This window comes from Homarus americanus, unplaced genomic scaffold (genome assembly GCF_018991925.1).
Source record: "Homarus americanus isolate GMGI-L3 unplaced genomic scaffold, GMGI_Hamer_2.0 scaffold22250, whole genome shotgun sequence".
Taxonomy (NCBI): domain Eukaryota; kingdom Metazoa; phylum Arthropoda; class Malacostraca; order Decapoda; family Nephropidae; genus Homarus; species Homarus americanus.
Window position 1 is genome coordinate 6,420,707 of NW_024741189.1, and position 15,097 is coordinate 6,435,803.

At 39.1% G+C, this 15,097-nt stretch overlaps 1 protein-coding gene across 1 annotated transcript in view; it reads left to right on the forward strand.

The window, feature by feature from the left end:
• The window catches only part of LOC121875706 (troponin C-like), a 108,583-nt gene extending 93,766 nt beyond the window's left edge, over positions 1-14,817 (forward strand). Inside the window, exons 2-5 of the mRNA XM_042380344.1 lie at positions 4,601-4,628; positions 7,760-7,903; positions 9,196-9,315; positions 14,366-14,817. Of these exons, the coding sequence (XP_042236278.1) occupies positions 4,601-4,628; positions 7,760-7,903; positions 9,196-9,315; positions 14,366-14,520 (447 nt within the window). The 3' untranslated portion in view covers positions 14,521-14,817. The remainder of the gene's footprint in view (positions 1-4,600; positions 4,629-7,759; positions 7,904-9,195; positions 9,316-14,365) is intronic.
• Positions 14,818-15,097: the final 280 nt, after the last annotated feature.

Consider the following 15,097-nt stretch of genomic DNA (forward strand, 5'->3'; position numbering starts at 1 on the left):
AGGCGTGACCGATCGCCCAAGCGGCTAACGAGCCGTTCAGTGGTGAAGAGGATAAAAAAAAGCGCTTCCAAAAGATTTAAATATCAAAACTCAAAACATTAAAATATTCCAGGTGACGGACCTTCATATATAAGTGAAATATTCCATTCACAAACTCAAAGTCCCGGATTAAAACTTTTTCAACAGCTGTAACTTATGACAGTGATCCGACTCCATTACATAACACCTGTAATCCTCTTTACTCGATAAGTCATGTCCATAATTTCTTTCAAACACCTGAGGCTTCGAAATGTTTCAACGAGTCTCTGGCCTACTTACTCACTTATCAATGGCACTTTTGTATATCTTTTGGTTTTGATACAGTTTCGAATAGGATTTATAAGGGAACTCTATTTTTCGTGCGTGAACTTTGTGTAATTCCTGTCTGATATCACCTGCTTGGCGTTATGTCTAAAGGGTAAATTACATGATAAGCCAAACGTTTTCTTATATGGTTACAGTTTGTTTGTATGTAGTGTTATAATTATGAATGTGTGTGTGTGTGTGTGTGTGTGTGTGTGTTTATATCATATATGTGTGTAAATATACAACGTGTGTCTGTATATTCGTAAATATCCGTATACGTGTATGTGTATGACATTATGTGCGTAAATATGAGTACAGTATACGAATATGTGTAAGTAAGACGTACGTAGATTTGAATTTATGTACAGTATATATACGTATGCTTATTATCCGTGTACGTGTAATTTCCCACACCAACCCTGTGAACGACAGGGGCTTAATTGACTTAGAGAATATTTATAACCAATCAAAAGGTTCATTCACCTCAACATACAATGTGCAACAGACAGTCATTAATTATCGGTTCTTTTATGGTGTCTGACCCCTCGGTTCCCACATACTATTCAGCCAACGAAGGGAAAGTGATATATGATACAGCTTACAGGATCAAGTTACAGTATATTATTAACAGAAATAAACACCCAGAACGATACATCTCTCATATATATGTATAACAAACTCTCCAATATATTATGTTCCTTCTTGATTTATAAATGAACGAAAACACCGAAAACAATGGTCGCTTTAAGAAACGAAAACCTCGAAAACACCTGAAAAATATTATCCCTTCAAACACATGGACAAAAATGGAGTTGAATTCTCCTCCAAAAACATACATATTAAGAGTATCTTCCTATCAATATAATGAAAGATACAACATATCGCTGTCTTCTGCTGCTCAAGGGGTGCCAATATGACCAAGGTAGAGGGAAGGGGTTGGAGATGGGGGTTGGGGAAGTTTGGGGGTAAGGAGTGGGGAAGGGGATGATTGGAAAGTGAGGGAAGTGGGGGGAGGGGGTGGAGTATGGGGCGAAAGGGGGTGGTTGGAAGGTAGTGGGAGCAGGATGGGGATGGAATGTGAGGGGAGAGAGGGAGGGGTGTTGGGAGGGTGAGACAGTGTTACCAAAGAGGAGTTTGTTAGCTACGCCATCTCTTCTGTCAAGTGTCACCGGTCGTCGTTGACAGGAAGGGGAGATTGAGTTTCTCTGGGGTTAATGGGGGTTCTCTGGGGTGAGAAGGTTTCTCTGGGGAATGAATGGTCTTTGGGATGATGGAGATTATCTGGGGGATATCATGATTGGCTAATTCTTCAGTACCATGATTGGATAATCCCTAAAGATTCCCAAAATTAATGACATCGTACCTAATACCTGCTGTTGGTATGATAATTAATCTTGATACCTGTACGTTCTCTTTTTTAACACATAAAATATACATAGCATCAGAGACGTACGTTAAATATGTACATATATGCCATCATTATATTTTTTAGGTATACTACTACTGTATATTATGTATTTCGGTGATGTGATAGTTATAGTCGATATGGTAAATGGCGACGACATGGCAATTACATTATGTACTGTATTAGTCACTGATAAATACACTTGATATTGTATTTATCAGTGATAAATACACGATATTGTTCTGGTCGGATATGGTAATAACACATAAGCAGTGTATGTCATGGAGACGATAATTACAGCTAACAATGCACCTGCAGCCCCGTCAGGTCCTGCCACAGTCATTAGTTGTAAATTAGTGTCATGTCAGCCTGTGTTATGCAGCGCTTGTGTCAGCTAACACCAAGATGCATTAATCAATGTATTAATATGTGTCTGTGTCAGTACAAATATTAATATCAGTCAGCCTATATATGCTTGAGTGTATGACGTGCAGCACGGCGGGTTATTTGGCTGACACTTCATGGCTAAAAATGCATTATAAAACTTGCAGGCATTGCGTGAATTACAATTTAGAATATAGATGCATTGCGACATACACATAAAAAAAGTACAATACCTATAATACATATGCAATGTATCATAAATGAATTACAATATACAGTATGTACTCTACTTATTGTATACAAAAACGTATATACATCATTTATAGATTACAACATACTATATACATCATAATAAAGAAATTACATAAATACAACATTTAACATATATATATATATATATATATACAATCAACACCTCAATCTGCCAGGATTCGAACCCACGGCCCACAAGCCCATAACTGTGACCAGGGAACGCTAACCACTGGACCACCAGGATACTAAAGCGTTACTAGACTTTGTTATATTTCATACAAAGCCTGTTCAACGAGCTTATGGCGCCGTGAACCTCTAATGGGGACTACCCGTATCACGTAGGTGGTGAGAGTAACGTTTTACCAAATCCGGCTTCGAAACACGAGGATCCATATATATTTCATTAGCTCAAAGCACGCGGACTTCTACATACAATCAACACCTCAACCCGCGGGTTGAGGTGTTGATTGTATGTAGAAGTCCGCGTGCTTTATTGGGCTAATAAAAAATAAATAAAATAAAAAAAATAATATATATATATATATATATATATTAGTTAAGAAAGATACTTGCTTATCATCATTACGTATCAAGCTGTAATCACCCGTCCAGGTCTATTCTTGTTCTAATCATGAATTTAGACGTATATGTTAATGCACCTGTGTATAAGTATATGAACAGAGACCTATCTTGCTAGTACGTATAAAACTACCCAGTTTACCGGTATATATTAAACTATAATTAATAGAGACCCAATTTACCGGAATATATCAAGACACCTAGCCCTGTACTGTATATTACCGGTAAATCTTTACAAGAGAGATATATTTTTACAGCACCCATAAATAGGGAGATAGTCTTCCACTATCCAATAAGAGAGAGATTACTAACCATGGTAAGAGATATTTTACGAGTATCCAACAGAGAGACATATTTCCCTCATCATTCATTAACAAGAGCTGATTTATTTTATTTCCTTCTTATTGTAAAGAGAGATAGAGAGAGACCCAATTTTTCCCAGCTTCCATCAAAAGAGATTGAGAGAGTCATATTTCTCTCTCATATATAAATATTTTCGCTAGCGTTCATCAAAAGATAAATAGAGACAGGCTTATCTCTCTCTCTCTCTCTCTCTCACACACACACACGGTACACGTTCGTCCCAGCGCATTGGGGCCAACCAACGTGTCACTGAAGTTCATCAAAGTCGAAACTGTGTCAAGTTAAAATAACTTCCTCTGTGTTATGTAGGTCATTGTTATTTGTTTTTTTTACTGTAATGACTTTGTTCGATGGTCAGTGTCATGGTAATTTTTTTTTCATGGTCACTACAAGTAGAAACATTGTTTTTATAGATGTTTATATTCTAGATTTTATGAAAAAAAAGGTGTTTAGTTCAGTATAATAATTATTTAAAAACATCGGGTGAAAAATGTTAACTTTGGAAATGAATCTCATGTTAGAAATTAAAAAAAAAAGTGTCTCTTAACGTTGGTTTCATCACAAAACTTTTAATCTGTGTTACCAAATGAATGAAAAGACAAGGAAACAGCGACGATGGTGATTGAATCTTTTAAAATAGGCAGATTTATATTACAAATTTAACCAGTCTCCTTCTATAATAAATTCAACTAACGCAAAAGAAAAAATAAGCAACACACACATTACCAACTAATTATATTTTTGCCAATTAAATAATCTCTTTATTGTAAATACAGTATATCAAGCTTAAATATTTAGACGTGTAGTTATCAGTGGTACATGCACCTGTACAGTCCCCTTCACTAGTGCGTTACACACACAATTGTTTACTATATCTCTGGCCAACTAATCTTTCAGATGCTCGTTGTCTCCGTCTCACACATATTTCACTTATTTCATGTTTTTTTTTTTTTTGCCTTTATAATTCCTCGTGATTTCCATTTTGTACAATAAGTATATTTTATTTTAAACGTTTCCTGTTTTTTTATCACATTAGTTTAACTCCTCGTCGCTTTTTTATTACTTTTATGATAATTTTTTTAGTTGTTTGTTGCACCACATTTTTTCATCGTCTCTTTAATGCATATCGTTTTCTACCACTTTTCAACCCAATTCGTTTTCTGTCTATTTTTACAATTCTCCGTTTTCTATATTTGTTAACACATCTCATTTTCTATCACGCTATGTTGTTTTTTATGACTTTTTAACAATACATTCTTTATTTTTTTTCAGTCGGACATCGATGAGAAGACCATGCACGGTGAGTGTCTCCAGGATGACCTCACTTAAGACTCTTCATCGGGATCTTCAAAAATATAAAGTTTGGAGTCTCTAAAAATTTTAAGTTGGGATTTTCAAATAACTTTAAGTTGGATTTCTCGAATTATCTTAAGTTAGCATTTTCAAATAATTTAATGCTGGAATTCTTAAATATTTTTAAATCGGGAATCTCAGATTATCTTAATTTGAGATACTTTTGGTAATCTTGACCTGTAAATTATTATCCAGTAAATTAAAATCAGGTTAGGTTTGATTAGTTAAGTTAGTCATATTAGGTTGCTTATCCATTAGTTAATTAAGGATCTAGGAAAAAAATAATTAGATTTGGTAAATATATGTCGTAATGACTCTTGGACTAATTACACTTGTTTTTGCGACCCTATTTAATACGTCACCTGTAATATATCAAAGGTGATTAATGTTTTATTTTTTATGTCATTCTGGAGGTTATAAATTAGTTAAACTCATAAATGTAAACACATGCGTTTGTACTATCAACCAGACATGCAGCGACCCCACCCTGGCTCTCGTCTGCCATCAAACTTATGTTAAATTATATTATATAATACTTACATTGTAAAGAGAATTAATTTCTTCGTGAAACACTGAAGATTAAGATGTGCAACATGTATTCTTGAAATTTCACTGAGTATTGTGGCGGCTCTGGTTGTAATGGCGTTGCCAATTTTTTAATATAATTTCATTCATTATTCAAGCAAATATAAAAACATTTGGAAATTTCTCATGATCTTAAATAACGATGAATATTATTATAAAAATGCTGCCTTTTGATTGTTTAATATTTATCCTAACAGTGATACAGTCGAAAATAGATCCACCAATCACAATCGTCATTACATACAGCCTAAGAGTTGGATAGTAATTAAGGTTTATTTTTAGTACGTACTGTATTCAAGTAACTATCCAATCACATGACACAGGACAAACTTAGAAGCTAACCTATCACAAGCGCTTCTTTACATCTGGACCAATCACATGCATTCTTTCATATCGTTTCATCTACGTACACAAGCGACGAACATAAGAGTTTAAGCGCCCAAGCCGCCCATTCCTTGTTCGATGCTACTACGGAGACAATAATCATGCACAAACATCTGCCCAGGTTCTTCCCGACATTATGTGACTCATCTCTCAAGCTTAACCTGCATCTGCTGGTTGTGAGCGTCTGTTTAGTCATGATGGGCTTATACTATTTAGGCCTATAAGATTCTGATTGGACAGCCATAATTTTGAGAATCAGTTATTGATTAAGCTCAATAGAAGGATTTGCAAATAAACATGTGTAATGCTGTGTGTCTTATTTCTACCTTTAGTTCACTAGTTTTGTTATAAATTACTGTGGATTTATTTTAATATTTGAAACGATTAATAATTTTGTTGGTACTTTTTACTTTCACTACTAGAGTACTTTATGAACTAAATACTTTTTACTTCTACTTGAGTACATTGAACTTTGGATACTTTTACTTTAATAACATTTTGTTACTGTAACAATACCTTAACACGTTAATCGGGATGTGCGCCACTCTTGGTACAGTATGCACTCCTTATCATCGCGTATTTCGCCACCTGTGGTACAAACGCATATTATTTTTTTATATCCTCTTTTTCATATATTAATGAGGAATCTCGATTTTTTTTAATATTTAAAGGTTGAAGTGAAAATACGACCAATAAAAAAAAATTGGGCTCACCACGGGTGGTATAATACGCAAAAATGTTGAACATAATAAACGCCATCGCGTCTTGAACCACCCGTGGCTACGCCCATGACCATACAGGAAGTGCTCCATTAGTGGAGCAAGGCGCGATCCATGAAATAAAAAATATTTGCTTGGCATGTTGGGCCACGGATGTCACACCAATTTTATCGTCTTATTGGCAACTCTTTACCACAGACAAGGTGTACATACCTCCTCTCGCTTCAGGAAGACGCAACAGAGGCGAGAGCGCGCGGGGTTTTCAAATGCGGTTAACAGAGTTCGGTACTTTTTACAATTCTGGCCTTACTTCAAGTGTTGCCAGGTAAAATTGAGAGTATGAGAGCCAGGGTGGGGTCGATGCATATTTGGCGGACTGTACCTACCAACAAGATTATTTACACTTCGTTTGTGTTAATAAGACTCAATATGTGTTCCTTATGGTAAATATTCAATCCGTTTTCATAAAAGTTAACGAGAAATTAATAAATCCACGTTTAACGATATTATCTACGCGTTCAACCATATTTAATGATATTCTCTACGTGTTCGGCCATATTTGACAAGACTCTCTACGTGGACGTCCACGTTTAACGAGATTCTCTATACGCTCTTGTCGCTCGCTTTCATATTTAACGACATGCTACAAGTGTTAACGAGAGAGACAACATGTTAATGATTATACCAGTGATACACGTTAACGAGAGAGACACCAGGTTAACGACTACACCATATACGCTTAACGAGTTCTAAAGCAAACCTCATGTGGCCTCAAGGTTGGTTCATAGCGTGGAGTTCATCAGGGCAAAGTGTGCGTTTATCCCAGCTGCCACAACATCGCTCCCTTCTGTGGCCGCGAACTACTCAACCAGGAACTAGGTCGCAATAAATGAACCCTTTTTGTTGGTTTATTTTATTGAACTTTCTGTTTTGTTTTCAGCATCATTGGTTACAGGGACGTTTTTATTTAATAGTTTGTCATTGTGTTTTCTTACTGTGATGATGGTGATGTTATAGGCTAAATGCAATTATTATTATAGATTTTATAATCATTACTTATTAATTGTAGTAATAAATCCGGTATTAAATGCAGTTTCATTCTCAATTGGGCTATGGAAATTTTGGGTTCACCAGAAGTTGTATCTCAACAATTGCAACAGCTTTTTCTCTCTTTCTCTCTACACTTCTCTCTGGCTTTCTGTCTTTCTACTCTCTTATTCACCAGACCTTCTTTTTTAATCAAACCTTACAGCTCTCTCTTTCTCTCTCCCTCTCTCCTTCATATCTTCGTTGAACACACCCAGTTACTCACTCTCTCTCTCTCTCTCTCTCTCTCTTCGCATCTCCATGTATTCTCTCACACACCTAACCTCACCCCCCTCTCCCTCAGCCCTCCGTAAGGCGTTCGCGACGGTGGACAAAACTAAAAAGGGTTACGTGGAAGCTAAGGACCTGGAAGGGATCTTCAACAATATGGGCACCGCCTTTGAAGTAGAGGACCTCAACGAGACCATCAAAAGAGTCGACATCGATCGTGAGTTGTTGAATCTTGTACAAAAAAAATGTCAAAATATGCCTACTACCTCAAAATTCAAAATCAAGAGAGGTAACATGGATCATAAGTTTTAGAATCCTAAAAAAAAGTTTTTCAAATATTCTAGTCAATTCAAAATCTATAACGCCATTGCAAAGATATTTTTTAGGAAATTAGCATATCAACTCGTATTCAAAATTAACTGAAAAAAAAATTGCTTTAAATCCAAAGTTCGGAAACCGAAATCAAAATGTAAATAATAATTATTTAGAAACAACAATATCAAAATGTAACTTAACCAGATTGTGTCAGTTATGTTGTTCCTTTGTAAATTTACTCTATTATTTAACTTACTACACTAGAAAATAATTTCTAAAACTCACCTATATATTTTTTTTTCATTTTAACTTGCGTCAATTTCATAATAAATGACCAGATTTTAAATGTTTATATATTAAAATCTGGGTATTATTTTTCTTTGACACTGTATAATCTGATATGTGACATCAGCTTCACAAAAGTAATAATAAACCTTTTATAATTACGGAGGAAGCTTACCTAACCTATTCTAACCTAATCTAACCTAACCAGCATACTACAACGAATATTATTTTCATCTCAGTTTTATTAAAAGCAATCTCGTAGGTAATGGCAGGATTAATTTACCTCTGAGAATATGAATGATAACCAATTTGGAAACCAGATTAGCCCATTAGGGTCTGCAGGTGTTCGTAATTGGTGAGGGAACTGAAATGGGTGGATATTCTGATCCCTTAATCTAGGTCACCTGCCACTGAGAGAGAGAGAGAGAGAGAGAGTGGGGAAGGATATGTGGACATAGAGGAAGGGGAAGAGAGAGGAAAGAAGGTTCAGTGGAGGAAATAGATGAGAGAGAAAATATATGGCTGAGATGGGAAAGAGTAAAAAAAAAATATGAGAAGTAATAGAGTGCAGAAGGGGAGAGGGAAGAAACAGAGGGGAAAGGAAAGGGGGAAGAGTGGGTCAATGGTACAAGTGAGAGGGGAAAAGTCATACAAGAATGAGGGTAATGTGAAAGGACGAAAGGAAACTGTATGTAAAAGTGAAAGAGGAGAAGTAGATGAGAAAGAGGGAAGATATATGGCAGAATATAGGAAATATGAGAGAGAGAGAGAGAGAGAGAGAGATTTATAATAAAGATAAGACATTTTCGAGCCCTAAATCCTAATGTGTATATTTTGTACCATACAGAAATAAATTAATTATCTCTCTCTCTCTCTTTCTCTCTCTCATTAACTTGTCTCACTTTACAGAGGATGGGAGGATCAACTTTGACAAGTTTGTGATCATCGCTTCCAATTTCTTACAAGAGGACGACGAGGAGACCATCACCAATGAGCTTCGGGAGGCCTTCAGGCTCTACGACAAGGAAGGTGAGAGGGAGAGAGGTGTGAGAGGGAAAGAGGGGTGAGAGGGACTTCAGGTTCTATGATAAGGAAATTGAGAAAAAATAATGACAGAAAAAAATATTGAAAAAAGTTTATAGGCACAGGGAACGAGGGAAATAAACACTCGAGGGGAGGGGGGGGGGGGAACAAAGTCTATTGACTGCTCTGCTGACTTTATCCGCCCCCACTTTTTGAACGGGCGCGCGACCTCTCTCTCTCTCTCTCTCTCTCTCTCTCACACACACACACTACTACTACTACTACTACTACTACTACTACTACTACTTTGGTGTCACTCGGAATCGAGTATGACGATCACCAGCTTTGATACAATGATATGAGTAATTAAGGATGTCACCTTCGTTGGTGACTTTTAAGGTGACTAAAGAGGCCGATACGGGACCGACAGGATTGTTCACAGATGTTGCACATGTGGAGGGATCCATCTAGTGCGGGAAGGGCAGCCACAGCATGTTTCCTCGGTTTGCAGTCGAGCGTACTCAAAAGTATTGAAATCTTCTCGTGAGGTGCTCTTCCAAGCGTTGTGGTGTGGAGTAATCGTCTCCCAGGTGAGGTGGTCGCTTTGGCACTTTTTCAGGTTTGTCTTAAGACAATCCTTATACCTTTTCAGTTGCCAGCCACCGTTACGTTTACTATTCGTTAGGTGACTATAAAGTAACTGCTTTAGAAGTTTACTGTCGTTCAAGCGCTAACATGGCCAGTCCAGCGTAGTTGTTTATGGATAATGGCAGCCTCGATAATCCTACAGTTGGTGTCAGCAAGAATACTGGCATTTGTTCTCTTGTCTTTCCAGCGAACTCGAAGGATGGAACGTAGACTACGTTGGTGAAAGTTTTCAAGTGCCTTCAGGTGCCTCCTATATGTGACCCATGGCTCGCTGCCATATAGCAGGGTGGGGAGAACCACTGCTGGATATACGTGCAAGTTTGTAGATAATTTCAGCTCCCTAAAACTGAAGACATGGGTGCGCAGTCTACCAAGGGCTTGAGATGCACATCTAATCCGATGTTGAATCTTTTTATTGATGTCTGCAGTGGTGTACAGGTAGGAGCAGAGATACCGAAAATGAAGAACATTAGAGAGGGTAGTACCGTTAACCTAGATGGATGGTGGAGGTGTGGTTGAACCATGGGCAGATGGAAAGAGAATCTGAGTCTTACGAACATTCACCTCAAGGCCAAACTGTGCATACGCATCTGCATAGGTGTTCAGGATCTCCTGTAGATAGCGTTCACTCTAAGTGACAAGAGTGAAGTCGTCTGCATACTGAAGTTCAGTAATGGAAGCCACTGACACCTTCGTTCCTGCCTGTTTTACCCCCGTTTGGATGAGGAAAACTCAGACTGAGTGCCATTGTGCAGGACACTGCCATTCATGCCAACGTGGACATGCCTCACAATGGCGATGAATTTTGGTGGGCAGCCAAAACAGCTGAGGGTCCACCAGAGGGCTCCCCTGTTGACCGAGTCGATGAAGGCCATGTACAGGTCACGACGCTGTTCTCTGCACTTTCCTGTATCTGGCTGGCAGCAAAGATCATATCAATGGTGCTACGCGATGGTCTAAAGCCACATTGTAATTCTAGGAGAAAGTTTTCCTCCTCATGGAGAAGTCTGTTTAGGAGGACTCGGGCAATAATCTTGCAAGCTACAGACAGCAGCGAGATCCTGCAGTAGTTGCCACAGTCTGACCAGTCTCCCTTGTTCTTATAAATATTGATGATGGAGGCATCTTTAAGAGCTTGGGTTTTTTCCTCATTTTCCCATATATTTTCCAGGAAAGAGTAGAGATGGCTAGTAAGCTGAGGGTTTCCTGCTTTATACACCTCGATTGTGGTTCCATCAGGCCCTGAGGCTTTGTCATTTTTCATCTGTTTCATGGCAGTAGCTACCTCATCCAGAGATGGAGGATAGCTGAGATGGGTCAGCTCTGGATAGTGAGGGACCTGCTGAGTAGTCAGGATGTCCACATCTGTGATTCGGTTGAGCAGCTCTTTCCAACGCTGGCGGATGCCTTCTTCGTCTTTAATTAGGGAGTTACCGTCGAATGAGCGGACGGGGGATCTGCCATCAAAGATTTGTCCATAAAATTGTTAGTGGAATTTAAAAATTCGCGCATCTTGCGTTGATTTGTAAGTTTTTGCGTTTCACATGTTTTATTTTTAAACCAGTCGTTCTTTTGATTGCAAAGTTCGCGCTGGGCCACCGCTTTCTTTTAGTGGAAGGTATCAGCTTTGGTCTGAGACTGAGAGTTGTTCTGCCAGCCCATTAAAGCAACACGTTTATCATTGATGAGTACATTGATTTCCGGGTCAATTTTATCAAACCAGTCCTGGTGTATTTTCTCGATCTGGCCGAGGGTCTCTCTGCAGGTTTTTGTCTTGACAGTGTCGAGAATACCCCATTCAGCACTGGGATTTGGGATGTTTGTTTTCGGGTTGTTTATAAGGCCATGTTCGAGCTGATCTCTGAATAGTATGTGCTACCGCTGGATCCTCCAGAGGCTTAGTGTTAAAACCTCTTCTGGAGGCTTGTTGCCTTTGCCATTTTGGGGCGACGTGAAGTGAGAGCTTGGCTCTTATGAGCCGATGATCAGTGTCACAGTAGTCTGAGCCTCGGATTGCTCGGGTGATGAGGACATCTCAAACCCTTGAACTTGTCGGCCTGCCTTAGCAAAGTATTGGTTATTGTGAGGTTGTGTGCAACACATTTGTTGAGGAAGCGTAAACCGTTGGGATTACACTTGCCCAGTCCATTTCTTCCTATGGTTCCCTGCCAAATGTCAGAATCTCTGCCAACTCTGGCATTGGAGTCACCAAGAAGCAAAGCCTTATCTTCTCTGGGGATAGAAGTTAGCACTCTGCCAAGTTCAGCGTAAAAGGCTTCCTTGATTTCATCCTCTGCATCCAATGTTGGGGCGTATGCACTGAAGAGCGCATAACAGGCATTTCAGTTAGCCTGTGTAGGATGTGGTGACGCATGGCAAAACCAACTCCATAAATGCGGTTTCTCTCAGCAGCAGGCTTACCCTTCCAGAAGAAGGTACAGTCAGAACCCCGTTCCTTGAGTTGACCCTCGCCTGTGAGCCGGGACTCACTAATGGCTCTTTTGCCACAAGGGCGGTTCTTCATTCTGGACGAGCATTTGTGCCAGTTTCTAGAAGGGTCATGACATTCCGTCCAGCAACCATAAGAGGTTATATAGTTTTTTTGTTTTGATCTGGGATTATAATTGTGTTTTCGATCACATAAGGATGACCTTACTCGCTGCAATTGTCCAGTTAGGTTGGTTCTTTAGGCAGGCTATGTTCAGGGCACCTCTTCTAGCAGAGTTCCTCCTCGAAAAGGCTGCTCAGTCGTACAGGCAGGACCGGAGTGCACTGCTGCCTAGATCCCAGTGCATAAGCGACTATCTTATCTGTGCCGCCCATGTGCAAAGTTTTGACTAGAGACTCCAGGCATTCATCTCTGCCTGTCTCCGTCGCTACTCGTCCATCGCCACAGGACTTTTAGGGTGTAAGGATTTGATGATGCTGATGAGTATGATGAGCTGGATGATGACTGCGCTTGAGTTCATTAATGTGGTGAGGCAGGAGCGCAGACTGCAACCACACTTCATGGCTCTCCCTTTTCCTGATCCAGTGGTACAAGTGTTCCAATGACTGGGGAGAGGGAGAGTTGCATTGGACTGCCAATAGTCCTGTTTGTTGGGTTCTGCCTTAGTTGCCTGTCCATCATGCATTACCTTTGTCCGCCGGTGTAGTCGTTGGGTTCCCATGTTGGTCACCTCTTCCGCTTATACCGCCGGTAGGGTCTTGTTGAATCTCTGCCTGAAACGGAGCTACACTGCAGATTTTTCGTTCGGGGTTTACTCCCCTAACCTTATACCTACGAAGGTTAATCCATAAGCAGCGGGGCAGTGGTTTATAGGCGCCAGGACGTGTCCACGTGCCAGTGGGCCTATGCGCCGTCCCTCTGGGGCTGATTGCTACTCCGAGATCCCCTGCTGGTCTAGCCTGGGCCCACAAGGCACCCAGTCGCCGTGTGTTGCCATGAGGAGGCACAGCAATTGTCTTGATGGTGAAGAGGCTGTGTACTGGCAGGGGAAGACTTATGCAAGTTGCTTCCCTGTTCGCCACGAAGGCTAGCCAGCGAAGGTAGCTGAAAACGAGAGGAAGCAAGCAATGCTTGCACCTTAACACAAACATAATTCTGCTACACTCGAGGCCTTACACCACCCTGTGTAAATACACACCTAACCTAACCTAACCTACGCACGCACGCGCACAAACACATACACGCACACACACACACACACGTATTACATAATACATACAAATTGTTTCCTGAACAACCACAGTGAGTTGTCAATGATTCATTTAATGTAGTGGAAAATAATGATAAAAATAATCCGGTAAATGATTAGAAGAACGGAAGCTTGAGTGAGGAATGAATGTTCAGAAAAAACTAAAATTAACCGATAAATTTCTTTATGAAATAAAGGAAGGATAATTGTGAATAAAAAATTTAATAAAGGAATGTATTACTTAATATTGGATAATATGTTAGGCTCAAAGACCCAAAACGAACACAGAGTTGGTCGATTTTTTTCTTTCAGTGAGAGTTTAGTCAACCTACTATGAATTTTTCTTGACCCAACTGATGGATTTTTCGCCTGTGTTATTTTTTCTCGCTTGCAAGGTATCCAGATACGGGCAATTACTTTTACTTATATATTTGTCTTGTAATGATAACAAAATTCAAAAAGATACTAGTTGATAATTTAATAAACAATCCTGTATCATATTTTGCCATAGTTTTTAGTCTAGTGTATTGTGTTTGTTTTTATTTGTTATTGGTTACGTTAGGTTAATTTATCCTATCCTGTCCCCCAAAAAACCTTATCGTGCTATTTAATCCTGCAACACGTGATTCTCCTTCCTTATTCAATATAAATTTCGCTATATGTATGTTGCTCTTCACTCTTTACCTGACTACTTCCCTTTGCTCCTGCAGAGAAGGGCTATATCACTACGCAGACGCTGAAGGAGATCTTGAAGGAACTAGACAACAAACTCTCGGACAACGACCTAAACGACATCATTGACGAGATCGACGAGGAAGGCAAGGGGAAGGTCGACTTCGAGGGCTTCAGAGAACTTATGATTTAACCCCTTCGTCAGGGACCTATAAAATGTACAGAGAGGACCTGCTACTGCTGGTGGTGGTGGTGGTGGTGGTGGTTTCTCTGCCACGGATAATGCCAGCGAGGGTTGGTGAAGGAAGGGCGCGTCTAGGTAAACACAAACACCGCTAATACAGGATATTTAAAGAGTCTGTTGTTGTTGACTGGAAATTAAGGCTGAAAAAGAACTGTCGCTATGAAGAAGATCGCTCTAAGTTTAATTTATAATTTATTGATCTGTTCAAAGGTATTACAGGATAATTCAAATAAACTTTTAAGTAAATATATGTATAACTTAACTTATAAGGGGTTTTTGGAAAGATATTACAAAATCATTAAATTGACATTTTTTTAAAGAAACTCAAATATGATTCTCAAATTTTACGCAATATAAATTTTACTATATAAGAAATTCTTTAAATTATTACAAAATATATCTGAATGAGAGGAATAAGAGTGGATATGAACGATAATTTTAGCAGATGTATTTTCTAAAGATATTATAAGATAAATTTGGTATATTGAATCAAGGGGTGTATTTAAAGGATATATTGAAAGGTGAA